A 13618-nucleotide genomic window follows, 5' to 3' on the forward strand; every position below is an offset into this window, starting at 1 on the left:
CTGGTTATGGGACCTCCCCCTAAAGCAATGGAGTGTCCTGGACCGCAGGCGTCAATCCCCGTCACCGCAGCCTAAGACCCTGGTGCTGCAGCCTCCATCTCCGGTTAGAAGACCCAGGTCCCTAACCAAGGTCACCACCTATGAAGCATGGGAAACCCGAGGCACGACGTTGATCCCTGTACCCACTATATCGCCGGGCCTCCCGCCAGAGATCTCCATGGCACAGATCCCTATCACCTAAATGGTCCCCCCGGCTTCGATGCCCCTCAGTGTGGGATCGTTCCTGGTCATGGCACCGGTCTCCAACTCTCCGGTACTGCACTTCGGGCAGGCACTGCTCCTCACCCTTTCCTTACTGGTTGCCAACAAGGGTCAGACAGCAGACTCAGGCATGTACAGCTCCATCCTGGTTGCCAGAAGGGAGGTGGTCCATCCTGTAGTCTTTCATATGGGCCAGGACATTTATCTGCCTGTCTTTTTTCAAAAGCAGCATAAGTCGGAAGAGGCGTGTCAGTTGCATTCCCTAGATGTCAGAAGGGCTCTAGCCTTCTACGTTGAATGGATCAAGCCATTCTGCTAATCTACACAGCTTTTCGTTGCAATGGCTGACGGACTGGAAGGTTGTCCAGTGTCTGCTCAGAAACTTTCTTCTTGAATCACTGCCTGCATTCGCTGCTGTTATTCGTAACTCCCTGGTCAACCAGGGCGCAAACCTCCTTGGCAGTTTTCCTAGCCCAGGTGCCTATCCAGGACATCTGTAGGGTGGCCACCTGGTCGTCCATCCCGGTGTTTGTCCAGCAGACCCAGGATGATGCTGGTTTCGGTAGAGCAGTGTTGCAAGCCGCAGCCATGAATTCCGAGCCCTCTCTGAGGATACTGCTTATGAGTCACCTAAAATGGAATAGACATGCGCAGGCACTCGAATTAAAAACGGTTACCTATCTTCTGTAACTTATGTCCATTCCATTGCCCACCCTCCTGCCCCTCTGTCTGAGTTGCCGGCAACAAAGAACTGAGAGGGCGTAGGGTTGGCGCCTGATCCACTGATGCATGAGCATGGCACTCGAGGTGCTGCAGCCGACCCTATGGATACCACGAAGGCAAAAGTCTCCAACAACTGTGAATGTGGGTGCACACACCCTAGAATGGAACGGACATGAGCAACACATCTCAAAGAACAACAGTTAGAGAAGGTAGGTAACAATTTTTTTTATTGTAACAGACCAGTGTTTAAACCCTGACATGCTATGAACATGTTTTCCCTGGTCAATGTGCGAAGAGATTATTATTCTGAAAACTGAGTGCTTTAGAAAACTCTCCTCTGAGAGGAGAGTCTGTATAGCACAGTTTTATAACATAGCTCTCAAGGTGACACAAACTCCCCAGACGTCTTAGAAACTTTTTAGTAATGATACTTAACAGTTATCACCGACTGATCTCAAAGCACTTTTATAAAGATGAATAAGGATTTTTACCTACATCTCACACATGGGGAGCTGAGGCACAGAGAGGTGAAAAGTGGATTTGCCCAAAGTCACACAGCAGGTCAGTGGTCAAGCTGGGAATAGAATCCAGGTCTCTTGGACTCGTTCTCTCTCCACAGTACAACACTGCCTTTTGGTTTGTAACAGTTCTCCTTAAACATACTGTGTCTGGTGCAGTTCTGATCCCATTATGGACTGGATCTCATTGGATATGGTTTCTCTGGAAGCAGCTAAAAGTGTTTCCAAAATTCCTATCTGTTTGAACAGTGCTGCAGAGTCTGTGTACTCAGAGGTTAGGGAATGGAATAAAGAAAATGAAGGGGTGAAGGACTTGGACCCTTTCTAGCATTTAATGTCTCATGGGGGAGAGAGTGAGAGAGAGAGAGTTGGATTCTGTGTTTTGCAAAGCAGACAGTCTGTGCAGACTCTTAGTAAATAGACTTAGTGCTGTGAGGAGGACATGTGACTGTTTTTTAGAATGAGCAATTTTGTTTCATGAAGCTGTTTTTGAGGGTTGAGTGGGTGTGTGGCCCAAAGACTTAGTCACTGGGGGGGCTGTGGGGAGAGCTGTCTTGACTTCTTTGCCCAAATATTTGTGCATAAGTTTGTCACTGCCATCACATTGCTTCCCTATTGTTTTCATTGTGTATGTCAATGCAATTCTTTTCATGTAACGATGTAGAAATGAACAGAGATTAAAGCAATGAGTGTAGATAGTATTCCCTCATGTACATTGTATCTCACAAATTAAGTTTGTCATTATTTAGGGGAGGTGTGGTTAGTGAGATCTCACATCCAGGGAAGTCGTCTTGATGAGTCAGTAAGAGGCACTCTCCCCTCTGAGTCATTGCTGAACTAGGGACCTAGCAAGTGCACTGTGCTGCTGAAAATGAGATGTAAAAATAAGGCTCTAATTGCTTGTTGCCATTATGTGCCTCATGGTGCTTTTAGCAGAAGTACATTGTGCCTTGGGCTCCTGTCTAAATTTCATCTTGGGTAATTATATTTAAGTTTCCCCTCCAGCTTCAATTGTTTTCAGTGGTTGTGTTTATCACTTCGTGCCCTAAACTGCCGCATAGTGTTTCTGTAGGCTGTTTAACATCTTCTAGGTTCCACCCCAGTCTTGACTGTGTTTCAGTGATGAATTAATTGATTCTTCTACATGTTTAGTTTACAAAGTATTTTGTGATTCCCCAGGACTGAAAGATGAACGGTAAATAGGAGAGAGTGGTTATGAAGTATAAATTCAGTTTGGTAATACTTTGTGAAATAAGCTTGGTTTATGTCTGATTCCCAGAGGACAGGGTTAACAACCAATGGCAGTAATTGGCAGTCAGTGTGAATCATTACCACTATGTGTACTCCTTTCAGGTCCAGGCTGAGGCAGTGGAAGAGCAGTCTTCTATTGTTGCAGCCCAAACTGTACTTGTGTGGATAAATAGGCTGTCAGTCTCCAAGACTGTCAGTCAATATCTTTTACCAACATTAAAGCCCAGAAGGTTGCCTGTGCTAAGATGGGGATTCCACCTCTATGGGACCCTGTTTGTGGAGGCTCTGCCTGGGCTGTTGAATAGGAACAGAGGATGAATGAATTACACTCCACAGCACCATCTGCCTGCAACCTGGCTACAATTCCACATGGCAGTTTGACTGGCTATGGACAGAGTTCTGAGCTGTATTAACTCCCTGGAGTCTCCTGTGGAGCTGTTGCTGGGGGGCGCCAAAGGAAAAGAGCTTAAAAAGGAGCAGGGGAGGGCAAGATTAACAAAATCCCAGAAATATGGACTTTTCAAACTTTTTTTTATGATTCTGCCGATAGGGCTGCCAATTTCCTGGACAAGCCAAGTCAGTGTTGCTCCCTATGCATCCTCATTTCCCCCATGTCTCTCCACCCTGCCAAATTTGACTAGGAATGATGTGAAGCTGGCACAGAAATAAAAAGCAGTTTTACAACACACTCTGGCTTTTTCAGTACAAACTAATATTTACCAGTGAGTCTGCTTCCCCTTCTCCTCTGCAAGCTCTCGGAAGTCCTGGTTAGAAGCATTCATTCAGTGAGGTTCCCAGTACAGGTATTAAATAACATTCCTCTAGTTTTATGCAGTGCAGTTGTAACTGTGTCAGTCCCAGGATTTTAGAGAGACAAGCTGAGTGAGGTAATATATTTTATTGGACCAACTTCTGTTGGTAAGAGACAAGCTTTTGAGCCACACAAACAGAAGTTGGTCCAATAAAAGATATTCCTTTAGTTTGGCAAGGATGGGGATGACAACGAGAAAGCTGCTTTAAATGTCTGTCTGTCTGACTTTTGATGCAGTTGATGTTTGCAGCTGTTCTGCGTGGAGGCCTAATGGAAAAGTTTGGAAAAAACGTTTAATTTAGGAACAATCTGCCTTTGTTGGCCTGCAGGGATGGTGGCTCTATGTGGTGAGTCTAGGAGGGTTGTTTTTCTGTGTGTGTATTTGGTTTTTCTTAATCGGCTCTTCCCTGGGTTTTAATTACTAATGACATTTGCATTAATATGGGATATTTAGTTTCTGATGAGCTCAACTCTTCTGCTTGCTTGTTCCCGCTTAATCCCTTGTATCTGATGTCAGCTGACACCCTTGGCAGGTGCCAGTGAAGGCAAAATCCTTGACAAGAAAAGATAGACTTAATTTGCTAATGATATGCCCAGGCCTCAGTGTTTTCATAAAATATTATTCATGGCCTTCATTGCCCCCCTCATTCTCCACATTAGTTACTCTGAGCTTGAGAAATTCTGCATCTTACACCACATCTGTTACCACTAAAGAAAAAGATCTTGGAGTCACTGTGGATAATTCTCTGGTAACCTGAGCTGAATGTGCAGCTAACAGAACCCTAGGAACTATTAGGGAAGGAATAGAAAATAAACATTATATAAATAAACACTATATAAATCCATGGTGTGCCCGCACATGGAATACTGCATGCAGTTCTGGTCTCCCCATCTCAGAAAGATATGGTGAAACTGGAAAAGGTTCAGAGAAGGGCAATAAAGATTATCAAGAGTAATAAGGAGGCCCTGGGCAGCATGGACTTTGCAGGAGGAGGGATGGCAAGCAGCTGTAGAGGACTTGGAGTGGGAGGGCTGAGGCAGTGCAGACACAGAACCTGTTTGCTTCTGCAGCATCCGCCCGAATCCATGTAGTTATCAAAGGATGGATCAGTTTTGGAGGCTGCACTCCTGAGGGTGGGGTGCTTCCCCCCCATGCTCCCCGAAGCAAGGAGAATTTTTCATAGGATGAAAGCATCTCTCTGTGTTTCCTGCATCATGTATGTGTGTAACCTCTGTAGTGGTTGGTAGGACCTTTCATGCTCAAATTCCTTGTGTTTGGGTTCGATAGCATTTAAGCATTAATAAGCCAGGATATATTAATGTGGCATAAAACAGAAAGTACAGCTTTAAGTGAACATTTCTTTGTTTCTTTGATCTGTTGTATTTTGTCACCAAATGAAATGTAATTTATTGCTTCCTTAAATACATTATATCAGGAGTGTTAGATTCTTAGGGGAGAGGGTCAAATTCTATTTATAATTTATGGTCCAGGGGTGAGTATAAATTCAGGGTTGTGTATGGAACAATATAAGAATGGCCATACTGGGTCAGACTAATAGTCTATCTAGCCTAGTATCTTGTCGTTTAACAGTGGCCGGTGCCAGATACTTCAGAGGGATTCAACATAACAATGCAATTAGTGAGTGATCCATCTCCTGTCATCCAGTCCCAGCTTCTGTTAGTCACCAATTTAAGGACATCTAGAGCATGGGGTTGTGTCCCTGGTCATCTTGGCAAATGGCCTCTCATCCGTGAATTGTTATGCAGTGTAGTTGTAGCCATGTCAGTCTCAGGATATTAGAGAGGCAAGATGGGTGGGGTAATATCTTTTATTGGACCAACTTCTGTTGATGAGAGACCATACCTCACGCAGTGCACTAAATGCCCCCATAACAACTATGTGGGTAAAACCAGACAATCACTATGCTCTCAGATGAACTCTCACTGGAAAATAAGACAAAAATACTGTATCACCTGTGGTTGAACACTTTCCACGGAGCAGTCAGTCACATCTGACCAATCAGTCCTCATCCTCAAAGAAAACCTGCACAACACTTTCAAAAGATGAGCTTGGGAGCTTAAATTCATTATTCTGCTAGACACTAAAAATCATTGACTGAACAGAGACACTGGATTTATGGGTTATTACAACAATCTGTAACCCATTAACCCCCTCTATTTGCCCTATGATTGCAGAGATATCAATGGGCCACTCTACCTTGAACGGTCCCTTACAATATGTGCTAACTTACTATTTAAGCTAAACAATATGGTCAACCTTGCATTTTGCTATGATGCTGGGAGTACCTTTCCCAGACCTGGAGAAGAGAGTTTTTGAGCCACAAAGAGCTCTCTCTCTCTCACCAACAGAAAAGATATTACCTCACCCATCCAGTCTGTCTAAATATCCTCCATGAACTTGTCTATTCTTCATCTCCAGCTGAACTCCTACTGCGGTCAATGGGAGTTTACACGAAGATCAACTACAGTACTGCCAACCCCAAATGTTACAAAATCAGAAGTCAGACCCCAAAAAATTGAGACTGGTTTAACAAATCATGAGATTCGAAAGAAAACAAACTCCATGTTTATTATTATCTTTCTGATATTTGAACCTTTAGGATACACAGGGGATAAATTTTTGTTATTTTTCTCTGCAACTGTTAGAGCTAGCAATTGACTGTCCTCTCCACCCACCAATGAAAGCTAAGGCTGTGTCTACACTAGCACCTTTTGTCGATATGACATAAGTGAGCAACATAAGGTACACTGACAGGTGCACTGGTGTGGACAATGGTGTGGAAATAGCTACCGCTGCTCATTGAGGATGGTTTAATTATGTCAACGGGAAGGCTCTCTTCCATTGGTGCAGAGTGGCTACATGGGAGATCTTCCGATGCAGCTGCACTGCTGTTATAGCTTTTCCACTGTAAAAGCGCTCTAGAATAGACATGGCCTGAGATTCTCATATGTTCGCATAACTCAGTAGCTGAAGCTTTAAGATTTTGATGTCCACCATGGAGTCACACTGCTGTAAAAATCCCATTGGATGGATCTCTGCACCTTTTCCACAATGAAGAGTAGGAAAATATATGTGAGCACACTTGAAAATTTCCTTTCTTCAAGTAACAAAGTCCAAATATCCAGCCCACCCTGAAGACAAACAGAATAGAGATGGAAATTGACATCCAAAGATTTGGGTTTGTTTTTGTTAGGGGAACTTTCCTGTGCACTGCAGTAGGAGAAATTACTGTGCTTTTTCACCTATGTATATTCCATAGACTCTGTAATTTAGGAAACTAGACTTGAACTTCCACAGTAAGGATAATTATCTGAACTAGGGGGAACCTAAGGGCCTTATCTGCTGTCAGTGACTGACGGTCTGGTTCTTCCCCCAAGCTGTAAGCAGAGTGAAATACCTGTTACCTGTGAACCTCATCTCTTGAAGAAAGGAAATTTTCAGGTAAGCAGAGATAACTTTTCCTATTTTTTGATAAATCAGCTATTTGTGGAAAACGTGTCCTTTTCAGCTGAAATTTTATGTACCTATTTCCTGCAAATAATACTACCCAAGTACTGAATAGTCAGCTTATTTTTCCATATAGAAATGTAGTTCACAAAACTCAACTCTGCCTTCCCCAGGCCTCACTCCTGCATAGACTTTCTGAATTTACCAGATCCTTCTCTTAAGAAAAATACATTTGCTCATTACTATACATTGAGCTTTGCCTAATCTGCTAGAGTTTTTAACATCCTGCTTTTAGAAGGGTGCTGTAATACTTAGCCGTAAGAGAGAGAAAAATTATGAAGATTCTTTGGTTTTGCTCTTGTGGTCTTGAGTCCCACATCTCATTAGTAATTACAAAGGCAGGAGATTGTAAAATGTTAATTTTTGTGGACTCGTAACAAGACTTTTCATCTGATAGCTGCAGAATTCCCCTTACACAGTGCACTTTTTACATTTTTATTTGTGAAACTAGATTTCTCCTGCATTGATGATGAGTCAAAACTGAGGAAGTTGGAGCTGTAAAATTAACACAGCTGGCCTTTTAACCTCCCCACCCCATGCTCTTTCATACATGCAGGCACTTGCTCTTAACTCTTTGGAAACTTCAAGGCTTGTTTTGGTAGCGTGAGGCAGTTCTTTATCATCTGGTTTATCTTACCAGAGAGGAAGTCTGTGAGAATCTTCTCTGTGATGAAGCGTGCAGTCTACACACAGGAAATGATTCATCCAAAACTGATTTATTAGCAACTTGGTGAAGACCAGAGTGAGCTGGAAGATGGGAAAACTCATTTGGAAAAGAAGAAAGAGGTGGTTAATTGCCGGTCTGATTCTTGCTTTGCTGGGGGAAAACTGCTTAAAATGAAATAACTAAAGATTCTGTAATCACTTTTTTTTTTAATTTGGAAAAAAAAGCAAGTTGTTGACTATTGTAAAAGCAAACTAATTCCATTAAAATGGTCAGGGAGTTGCTTTTGTAACCACTCTTGAATAGCTCCGTTAGCTCAAAGGGATTATTTGCATGAGTAAAGTTAAGTACGTGCATAAGTGTTTGTGGGATCAAGCCCCAAGTTTGCGATGCATTTTAGTTCGTATGAATTATGCAGATAGTTGGACATCTGTGTTGCTTTTTAAAGCTGCTTGAGAATGAAGATAACGTAGAGCAGGTGAGATTTGGGGTAAAACTTTCAAAGGCACCTGAGTAATGAAGTCCCAGTGACTTTCAATTAAATGTAAGCTCCTAAATGCGTAAGTCATTCTTGAAAATGGGATTTAGGCACTTCTGAAAATTTTACACTTGATCTATTACTCAGTCCAAGAAAAAGGGTTTGGTTCAGAACGTCAGATTTTGAAATAACTACTTTTCAAACTGAAAGGGAAGCTGTGACACTTTTTTTTTGACCGTATAATAACATCATAAAGCTCAAGTAGCCCGCAAACTAATCCAAAAAAGATAGAGGCTGTTGTATAGTGCATTTTTAGTTACATCTATTATAAAGCACATGTGTTCTCTGCACCAAACACCAAAGTGTTTCCATAGGAAAGACTGGATAAATTCCAACTTGATAGAACACACAAACACTTATTTGAGGATTCGGTTCCTAACAACCATATGCTGCTCTCAGCCTTGAAGTTCCCATTGAAAACAGTGGGAATTGCAAAAGTAGCGGGGAATGGTCCAGGGCCATAAAATTGTCATTGTAATGATACTGCTAATCATCCACCCATCCTTTCTATTTTAAACAGCATATGTGTTTGAGGTAACAATTTTCTCCATCAGTTGAAAACTAGGCAATGTAGTAATTTCTTTTTCAGTGCTTAGCATGCATATTAATCCTTGGATTCTGTTTTGCTTCTGACTTCTTAAGGAAATATCCTCAGCTGGCATAAATTGTCCTGGCTTCATTGATTTCAGGGGAGCTGGGACAATTTATACCAGCTGAAGATTTGCCCCTTAGTGTTTAAATAGTCAGAAATTTTAGGACCAGATCTTCAGTTGGTGTAAATCTATATAGCAGCACTGGAAGTCATTGGATCTGTGCTGATTTACAGCAGCTTAAGATCTGGTCCTTACATTTTTGTCAGCTAGGTAATGTGTTATTGTGTAGGCATATTACACAGCCCTCCTTTTCAAGACTTTTGTGTTGAATACACCAAGTATTATGCAAAATGCTTTGAGTAATCTTGACTTTTTTCTTCCTGCCTTATGTGACTTTCCCTCATGGCCTGTAAACACAGCCATCAGTATGCCTGGAGCCTCCCTTGAAACGATAAGCCTGCTGGTGCATCTGGGATGAGAGTGCAAACTTTCAGGAGTTTGAGGCTAGCGTTAGACCCGTGATTTGGGGAGGTAATGGTGAGCTTTGGCTCATTCATTAAAGTGCTTTCAAAGAGGAATATGCCTTTCTGAGAGACTGAACTTCTCACTGTGTCTAGTTCTCCCCACTTCAGCCTCCATCAGGCCGACATACAAATAAATTTAAATGAGTCTGGTGCAGAGCTTGGTAAATTAAACACAGTAAAAAGATCAGGGCTGTTCAGAAGTATTGTACCTAAAGTTAAGATATTAGAAAAATGTACTAAATGTCAGATTTGCCTGGGGGGAGTTCAGCCACACAAGAGACTGTAGATGGATTTGTGTTTGCATTTTCTTTTTGTTTTTTATTTTGTTTGATATTTTTAAAATATATTTTAAAATCTTGTGTTTAAAAAAAAAATTTAAGTAAGCACTTCTGAACACAATTTCCATCTTCTTCCCCTGCTCTGTGCCAATTTCTACTTGTGGAGAGCATGGTAGATTTTTGAATGATCACTTACTGGGTAAAAAAAAATGTTGCTTTTTGCAATTAAGAGTATTTGTGGTTTGTTAACTTTCTTGATTCCTAATAACTGGCAACCATGTGCTGCCCCAAGTTAGAGCCATTTATAAAACAGTGGCAAAGGGGCAAATTCAAAAGCATTGTGTGCTGGCTTAACTGCATAGTTCCCAGTTGCAGTCATTAGATGCTGAGTGTCTACAGCTCTCTGTGCTGCATGTGTCCCCATGTTCCCAAAGGTTAATGGTATATTTTGAGATCTGCAATCTTCTCTGCAGTATACATTCTACTGGACAATGAATTCAACCCAAGAAGAGTATAGATCTATTAATTGGGAAGTTCAAAGCCGGAGTCCATAGTTATATCAGCCTTGAATTAGCAGCTTTGGACCTGATTCTGAATAAGGAATGTAGAATTGGACCCCTAGATTATGTCTCACTGACATTTGCTGTCTAGCAGTGGGGGAAGGTGGCACTATATGTGAAAGAAAATGTAGATTCAAATGAAGTAAAAATCTTAAGCGAATCCACATGTTCCATAGAATCGCTATGGATAGAAATTTCATGCTCTAATAAAAATATAACATTAGGGATCTATTATCGACTACCTAACCAGGACAGTAATAGTGATGATGAAATGCTAAGGGAAATCAGAGAGGCTATCAAAATTAAGAACTCCAATAATAGTGAGGGATTTCAGTTATCCCCATATTGACTGGGAACATTTCACTTCAGGACGAAATGCAGAGATAAAATTTCTCGATACTTTAAGTGACTGCTTCATGGAGCAGCTGGTACGGGAACCCACAAGGGGAGAGGCAACTCTAGATTTAATCCTGAGTGGAGCGCAGGAGCTGGTCCAAGAGGTAACTATAGCAGGACCGCTTGGAAATAGTGACCATAATACAATAGCATTCAACATGCCTGTGGGGGGAAGAACACCTCAACAGCCCAACACTGTGGCATTCCCAAAGAGGGAACTATACAAAAATGAAGGGGGTTAGTTAAACAAAAGTTAAAAGGTACAGTGACTAAAGTGAAATCCCTGCAAGTTACATGGGCCCTTTTTAAAGACACCATAATAGAGGCCCAACTTCAATGTATACCCCAAATTAAGAAACACAGTAAAAGAACTAAAAAAGAGCCACCGTGGCTTAACAACCATGTAAAAGTAGCAGTGAGAGATAAAGACTTCCTTTAAAAAGTGGAAGTCAAATCCTAGTGAGGCAAATAGAAAGGAGCACAGACACTGCCAGCTTCAGTGCAAGAGTGTAATAAGAAAAGCCAAAGAGGAGTTTGAAGAACAGCTTGCCAAAAACTCCAAAGGTAATAACAAAATGTTTTTTAAGTACATCAGAAGCAGGAAGCCTGCTAAACAACCAGTGGGGTCTCTGGACGATCGAGATACAAAAGGAGCACTTAAAGACGATGAAGTCATTGTGGAGAAACTAAATGGATTCTTTGCTTCAGTCTTCACGGCTGAGGATGTTAGGGAGATTCCCAAACCTGAGCCAGCTTTTGTAGATGAGAAATCTGAGGAACTGTCACAGATTGAAGTGTCACTAGAGGAGGTTTTGGAATTGATAAACTCAACATTAACAGGTCACCGGGACCAGATGGCATTCACCCAAGAGTTCTGAAAGAACTCAAATGTGAAGTTGCGGAACTATTAACTAAAGTTTGTAACCTGTCCTTTAAATCAGCTTCGGTACCCAATAACTGGAAGTTAGCTAATGTAATGCCAATATTTAACAAGGGCTCTACAAGTGATCCTGGCAATTACAGACCGGTAAGTCTAACTTCGGTACCGGACAAATTAGTCGAAACAATAGTTAAGAACAAAAATATCAGACACATAGAAAAACATAAACTGTTGAGCAATAGTCAGATGGTTTCTGTAAAGGGAAATCATGTCTTACTAATCTATTAGAGTTCTTTGAAGGGGTCAACAAACACGTGGACAAGGGGGATCCACTGGACGTAGTGTACTTAGATTTCTAGAAAGCCTTTGACAAGGTCTCTCACCAAAGGATCTTACGTAAATTAAGCTGTCATGGGATAAAAGAGAAGGTCCTTTCATGGATTGAGAGCTGGTTAAAAGACAGGGAACAAAGGGTAGGAATTAATGGTAAATTCTCAGAATGGAGAGGGGTAACCCATGGTGTTCCCCAAGGGTCAGTCCTAGGACCAATCCTATTCTATTCAATTTATTCATAAATGATCTGGAGAAAGGAGTAAACAGTGAGGTGGCAAAGTTTGCAGATGATACTAAACTACTCAAGATAGTTAAGACCAAAGCAGATTGTGAAGAACTTCAAAAAGATCTCACAAAACTAAGTGATTGGGCAACAAAATGGCAAATGAAATTTAATGTGGATAAATGTAAAGTAATGTGCATTGGAAAAAAATAATCCCAACTATACATACAATATGATGGGGGCTAATTTAGCTACAACGAGTCAGGAAAAAGATCTTGCCGTCATCGTGGATAGTTCTCTGAAGATGTCCACGCAGTGCGCAGAGGCGGTCAAAAAAGCAAACAGGATGTTAAGAATCATTAAAAAGAGGATAGAGAATAAGACTGAGAATATACTATTGCCCTTACGTAAATCCATGGTACGCCCACATCTCGAATACTGTGTACAAATGTGTCTCCTCACCTCAAAAAAGATATTTTAGCACTAGAAAAGGTTCAGAAAAGGGCAACTAAAATGATTAATAAAAGCAGCAAAGAATCCTGTGGCACCTTATAGACTAACAGACGTTTTGGAGCATGAGCTTTCGTGGGTGAATACCCACTTCCTCAGATGCGTCTGTTAGTCTAGAAGGTGCCACAGGATTCTTTGCTGCTTTTACAGATCCAGACTAACACGGCTACCCCTCTGATAAAATGATTAGCGGTTTGGAGAGGGTACCATATGAGGAGAGATTAAAGAGGCTAGGCCTCTTCAGCTTGGAAAAGAGGAGACTAAGGGCGGATATGATAGAGGTATATAAAATCATGAGTGATGTGAAGAAAGTGGATAAGGAAAAGTTATTTACTTATTCCCATAATACAAGAACTAGGGGTCACGAAATGAAATTAATAGGTAGCAGGTTTAAAACAAAAGGAAGTTCTTCACACAGCGCACATTCAACTTGTGGAACTCCTTACCTGAGGAGGTTGTGAAGGCTGGGAGTATAACAATCTTTAAAAGGGAACTGGATAAATTCATGGTGGCTAAGTCCATAAATGGCTATTAGCCAGGAAGGGTAAAGAATGGTGTCCCTAGCCTCTGTTCATCAGAGGATGGAGATGGATGGCAGGAGAGAGATCACTTGATCATTGCCTGTTAGCTTCACTCCCTCTGGGGCACCTGGCATTGGCCACTGTTGGCAGACAGATACTGGGCTAGATAGACCTTTGGTCTGACCCGGTGCGGCCGTTCTTATGTTCTTAAGGTGGAAAAATAGATAAACATATACTATATTTTCATATATAATATATTTTTAAAAATTAATGCATAAAAATTGACTCCAGGAAAGAAGGCTGTGTGTGTCTGTCACCTTATGCTACCAGTCTAGCACATTACATGCCAAAGTGGCACAAACAATAAAGAGATTAATAAACAGTACTGTGGAAAAACTATTAGGATATAGCCATCAGGTAGTGAAATGAGCAATATATAGCCACAGCCTTAAAGAAAATTAAATTACAAATTGCCTGTTGAATGGATGCCAGCATGGAAGACAAA

The 13618-nt window shown here is 41.5% G+C and overlaps 1 protein-coding gene and 1 long non-coding RNA gene across 6 annotated transcripts in view; one reads left to right on the forward strand and one right to left on the reverse strand.

Moving 5' to 3' along the window:
• SMAD3 (SMAD family member 3) overlaps positions 1-13618 on the forward strand; it is a 288894-nt gene that overhangs the window by 242377 nt on the left and 32899 nt on the right. The window contains exon 1 of one of the 5 annotated variants that reach the window (XM_050967588.1): positions 7770-7879. The exons of the other annotated variants lie outside the window; for them this stretch is intronic. Coding sequence (XP_050823545.1) covers positions 7848-7879 — 32 coding nt within the window. The 5' untranslated portion in view covers positions 7770-7847. Of the gene's footprint in view, positions 1-7769; positions 7880-13618 lie in introns of those variants that run through there. 5 annotated transcript variants of the gene reach the window in all.
• On the reverse strand, positions 6124-7826 carry LOC127058129 (uncharacterized). The gene is made up of 2 exons (XR_007776293.1): positions 7731-7826; positions 6124-6627 (listed from the first exon to the last, which is right to left on the reverse strand). It is a non-coding gene; the product is annotated as an uncharacterized LOC127058129 (long non-coding RNA).

The sequence above is a fragment of the Gopherus flavomarginatus genome, chromosome 9, assembly GCF_025201925.1.
Source record: "Gopherus flavomarginatus isolate rGopFla2 chromosome 9, rGopFla2.mat.asm, whole genome shotgun sequence".
Classification (NCBI taxonomy): Eukaryota; Metazoa; Chordata; order Testudines; family Testudinidae; genus Gopherus; species Gopherus flavomarginatus.